The sequence below is a fragment of the Nestor notabilis genome, unplaced genomic scaffold (genome assembly GCF_000696875.1).
Source record: "Nestor notabilis isolate BGI_N333 unplaced genomic scaffold, ASM69687v1 scaffold3264, whole genome shotgun sequence".
In the NCBI taxonomy this organism is placed as follows: domain Eukaryota; kingdom Metazoa; phylum Chordata; class Aves; order Psittaciformes; family Psittacidae; genus Nestor; species Nestor notabilis.
In genome coordinates, this window is record NW_009926711.1 from 35,014 (window position 1) to 39,524 (window position 4,511).

The window sequence follows — 4,511 nt, forward strand, 5'->3', positions numbered from 1 at the left end:
CTGGAGGAGGCAGGTCACCCACTACGGAGCAGAAAGGGGTGGGCAGCAGGACTTGGCCCGATGTGGTCTCTGCTAAAGGGTCCTGGGGACAGCAGCATGGGTGAAGCAACTGCCATGGATGGCTGGGGCTGGCACCAGGCGGGGCTGGGGCATGGCAGGATAATCCCAGCACCAGGCTGGCTCTCTGTCATCCCACCTCACATCAGCAGGACCCAGTGAACCCCTACTTGCCCAGGCAGGGGCTGAGGTGTCTGGGTGGGATGGGGCACAGGACAGTAGCCCTGCTCCGCCTCCTATAAGCACAGGGCAGGGGGTGCTGTGAGAGGTCCATGCATGTATGTGAGTATGGGCACAGCACTGGGCAGAAGGGACCTGGCCTGGCCCTTGTGCCACAGGGCAGCCATGGCCCTGCCAGGGTTCGGGGCTGACCTGCCCCCTCCTCTGTCCCCTCCCTCCCACGGGCCATCCTTGTCCCTGCCAGGGTTCGGGGCTGACCTGCCCCCTCCTCTGTCCCCTCCATCCCTGGGGAACTCAGGTGACCTGCGACCACCAGCCCAGCGCACCCCCTCCCCTCCAGGAGCCGTGCATGCACTCATGGGTGAAGGAGGGGGTGCAAGGCAGAGGGACGGGGTCTGTGGGTCAGACGGGGCCGAGGAGATCAAACCGAGCTCAGCAGAAAGCTCCCAGGGTAGAAGTAACAGTGGGAAGGAGGACGCATCCCCACGTGTCACCGCATGGCTCCCAGCAGGAGGATGCCAGGCCGTGTGGGGTGCTGATGGCACGCTTTCCTTTCCATCCACCCTCATCCTCCACCAAGCCCGGCACCCCATCCCCACAGGCAGCGCCGCATGCTGAGCCGAGATGGAGGTGATGGCGGGCAAGGACTGGGTGTCTGGGTACAGGAGGCCAAGCATGGGGTGCAGTCCTGGCCCCTCTGGGTGCCAAGGAGGCCAAGCAGGGCCCATGGAGCTGGGCTCATTCCTCACGCCCTGGAGCAGGCGGGCAGAGCGCACCGGAGCAAGGCTAGTAATGGTCCTTCTGGCAGCAGGGTGGAGGGGATGGGGGACATGGGCACGGTCATGGCCTCCCCTGGGGCCACATGTCCCAAGGGGACAGCTCCCAGCTTGCAGGGAGGTCAGGGCAGGTTCCCACCCCCAGGCAGCAGCACTGGGGACAATGCAGGGTGCCCAGACCTAACCTGGTACGGGGAGGGTGGAGGGTGGGGGTGCCAATACAGCTGAGCACAGCTCCTCTAAATTCAGCCCAAAACAGCCCTGGGAGTGGGAGTCTGTGGGCAGAGGGTCCAGCTCTGGCCACACGAAGGGCGCCCAAGGCTGGCAGTGCTGGGATGGGGCTCGTGGCCACCCCAGCCCACAGTGCCAGGACTGTTACTAGCCCAGGCCGGTGGCAGGCGGGTGCAGGGGCGGGCAAGCAGCACACGTACCCTTCTCAGGATAAATTTCTTCACTAAGGGTAAACCTAATACCTTTCCCACCATGGACTAGTGGGAAGGAGAGAGAAAGAGACAGAGACACGGCACAGAGTAGATGAAGAGAGAAGGAAGGAGACGATGTGTGTGGGGGATGAGAACAGTGAAGGAGGGGGGGAGAAAACAGAGAGAAAGAGATCAGATCTCACAGACAGATGAGCAGCCGAGCATCTGGACCACACTGCAGCAACACAGGAGTACCGGGCACCAGCCGGCTCTGAGTCCTGGGGCCAGGCTGCACCCAGGAGTGCTGGCACCAACCAGAGTCAAGCCCACCCCACCGACACAGCTGGCACAGGAGGCACAGACAGGACAGATGTCCCTTGCAGGAAACGCACAGACAGCAAATACACTTCCCACTCCCTGAGGACACAGACACAAGCCTGGCTGGGACACTGTACAATGGCCCACGACTGCAACAGGGCATTTCTGTCACCTCCTCAAGCAGGCAAGGGACAAAATAAAGAGCAGCATATAGAGATGAGGTGGAGTCCTGCCCCAGAGGGTGCCCAGCACCCTGCCCCACATGGCTGTGGGGCAAGGGCAGTGCCTGAGAGGTGCCTGGCATCCTAGACAGATCCCAAATCATGGTGGGGCAACCAGCATGCCCAGGACAGGCTCTGGCACAGCATCTGAGACCAGGCTGTCACTGTTTGGCCAAGACTGGCAGCTCCAAGGCAGCACTGGACCAGAGGTGTCAGTACTGGGTGACAGGGACCAGAGCGTGACCTCTCCTACCCATGGGCCCCATTTCTGTGCCAGCCCAGCCATGCCTTGGCACTGGGGATGCACTGTTCTTGCTGATGGGGAACTTGGAGGTACCAGGCTGCTTCTGGGCACCCGTGGTCCCTCTTCACCTGCAAACTGTGGGAGCAAGAAGCCCTTCCCTCCCCATCCATCCCTCCCACCCCTCCATGAGCCTAGCTGGAACCCCCCAACCCCACTGTGACACAGGGACCTGGCAATGGGGCAACCAACCACATGTATGGGGAGAGGGGGCCCGGGTCGGGGGGGCAGGGCAGTGCATCATACCCTGCGAAGCCTGGGTCTGCACGAAGGTTTTGATGAGGAGGTCAGTAGCCTGCGTGTAGAGGGACAGGGCGTAGCGCAGCGACTGCAAGTCAGGGCTCTTCTCCAGGAATGTCTTCTTCAGCCCTACGCCACCGGCATGGAAGTATTGCTGGAGGACGGAGAATGGCCTTGGGGTCCTCAGCAGCTCTGCTAGAGCTCCCCCAGTGCCCTTCCAGGGCTAAAGCCCTGAGGGGCACCCCTATGTTCCCCAGAACACCCTCACCTTGATAGTGTCCAGCGCCAGCTCCACCACTGCACATTGCTTTGGGGTCAGGCTCTTGGCTTCCTCCCGCACCATGTGGTCCTGCAGGGCATGAATCCTGCTCTCAGTATGGAACCAGGCCCCCATTCCCCTTGCCCCAACCATGCCAGCAAATGAGCACTGGTGGGGCCCTTGCAACAGTGCCAGTGCCAGCCTTAGCACAGAGAGGAGAACAGACCGCCTGCCCCCAGCCCAGCCTCCCAGCCCTCACCTTCAGCTTGGAGAGCTGCCCCAGCTCCTTGGCTGCGTTGAAAATCATCTGCGTGCCCTGCAGAGAACAGAGACAGGAACAGCCCTGGTGAGCGCCTGAGCTGGGGGTGCCATGGCCAGGCTGGCACATTGTGCCAGGAGCTTGCTGCAGCTCTGGGGGCTCCCCCAAGCTCCAGGGGGATGAAGAAACGCTCCCTGGAGAGCCCCAAGGGCTACTGGGCACAGTGATGTGGGTGCACATCCCAGCCACTGGGTTCTCACTACATGTGGGTGGCTTGGGACTTGGGGACACCAGGGCAGGACATCGCTGTGGCATCAGGGAACTCGCACCCTGCTCAGCTTGGCCCAAGGGTCCCATCCTGCTTCCTGTGGTGCCCAAGCACCTACTTCTGCATCCAGCAAAGCCCAGCACGGCACATCAATGGCACCGCTCAGACAGTTGTATGACACTGGGGAACAGAGAGTGAATGCAGGGGGACAGTGGGCACAGGGAGGATGTGACAAGATCCCCCTGTACCCCAAGGTGCTGGCAGCCAAGCCAAACACCCCCCTGCTACCCAGACCCCTGCCCAGTCCCAACCCCAGGGATGTTTCCCAGCCCCTGTGCACCCCAGGAACACGGCAGATGGGAGCCCCTGGCTGCCTTCACCTGCCCTGTGCCATGCCACCCCCATGGGCAGAGGCCATGAAGCCATTCCATGGGGCCCACTGGCACAGCTCCTAGAGACGCAGCCCCATGGCATGGGCAGATCCTGCTCACTTCTCTGGTCTAGTGCCTGCTTACTGGGCTGAGCACAAGCTCCCCTTCTCGAGCCCTCCAGTGTGCAACTTGCAACTGGATAAACAGGGGCCCCGTGGGGCAGAACCAGCGATTCCCACCTCCTTCCCCCAGCACCCATAGCTCCAGTCCTTCCCAAACCCCAGCATCTATCCCACTAATCATTACCTTCTGCAGGGGTCTGGTCCCCCCATGCTCTTACTCTGTACGCCCTCCCGCTAACCATTTGTGCCCCCTTCACTCCCCAGGTTGTGTCCCATTCACTTGCTGTCCCCATCTCCCCCAGCTGGTGAACAGGCTGGGAGCTGGGGACACTGGTGGCTCCCAGACAGAGCACAATGGAACACTGCACTGAGCTGGGACCCCCACACACCCCGCAGCACATGGGACAAGGGACAGGGAGGAGGCAAGAGGAGGGACCAGAGCCAAGTGGGGAGCAGAAGAGCCATGTCCTTACTTCAGTGTGACTGGGCAGCTTCACCCTGCTCTGGAAGAGAACAGCAAGGGACAGTTACTGGTGGCCCCAGCAGCAGCCAGCCGCGGGGCCGGGCCCCCCACATCCCCCAGCCTTGTGGGCTCTTGCCCAGAACAGCTCCTCTGGCTGCGCCCAGTTCTCCACCGGTGCCACTGGTTCAGCACCAGTTCACACCTGCAAAGGCTGAGCCCCGCACGCTTGCTGCTGAGCGTGTTACGAGCAAGCC

At 62.1% G+C, this 4,511-nt stretch overlaps 1 protein-coding gene across 1 annotated transcript in view; it reads right to left on the reverse strand.

Moving 5' to 3' along the window:
• UNC13A (unc-13 homolog A (C. elegans)) overlaps positions 1–4,511 on the reverse strand; it is a gene marked incomplete at its 5' end in the record, with an annotated part of 18,666 nt that overhangs the window by 843 nt on the left and 13,312 nt on the right. Inside the window, 4 exon segments of the mRNA XM_010013673.1 lie at positions 2,522–2,669; positions 2,784–2,864; positions 3,034–3,090; positions 4,268–4,297. Coding sequence (XP_010011975.1) covers positions 2,522–2,669; positions 2,784–2,864; positions 3,034–3,090; positions 4,268–4,297 — 316 coding nt within the window.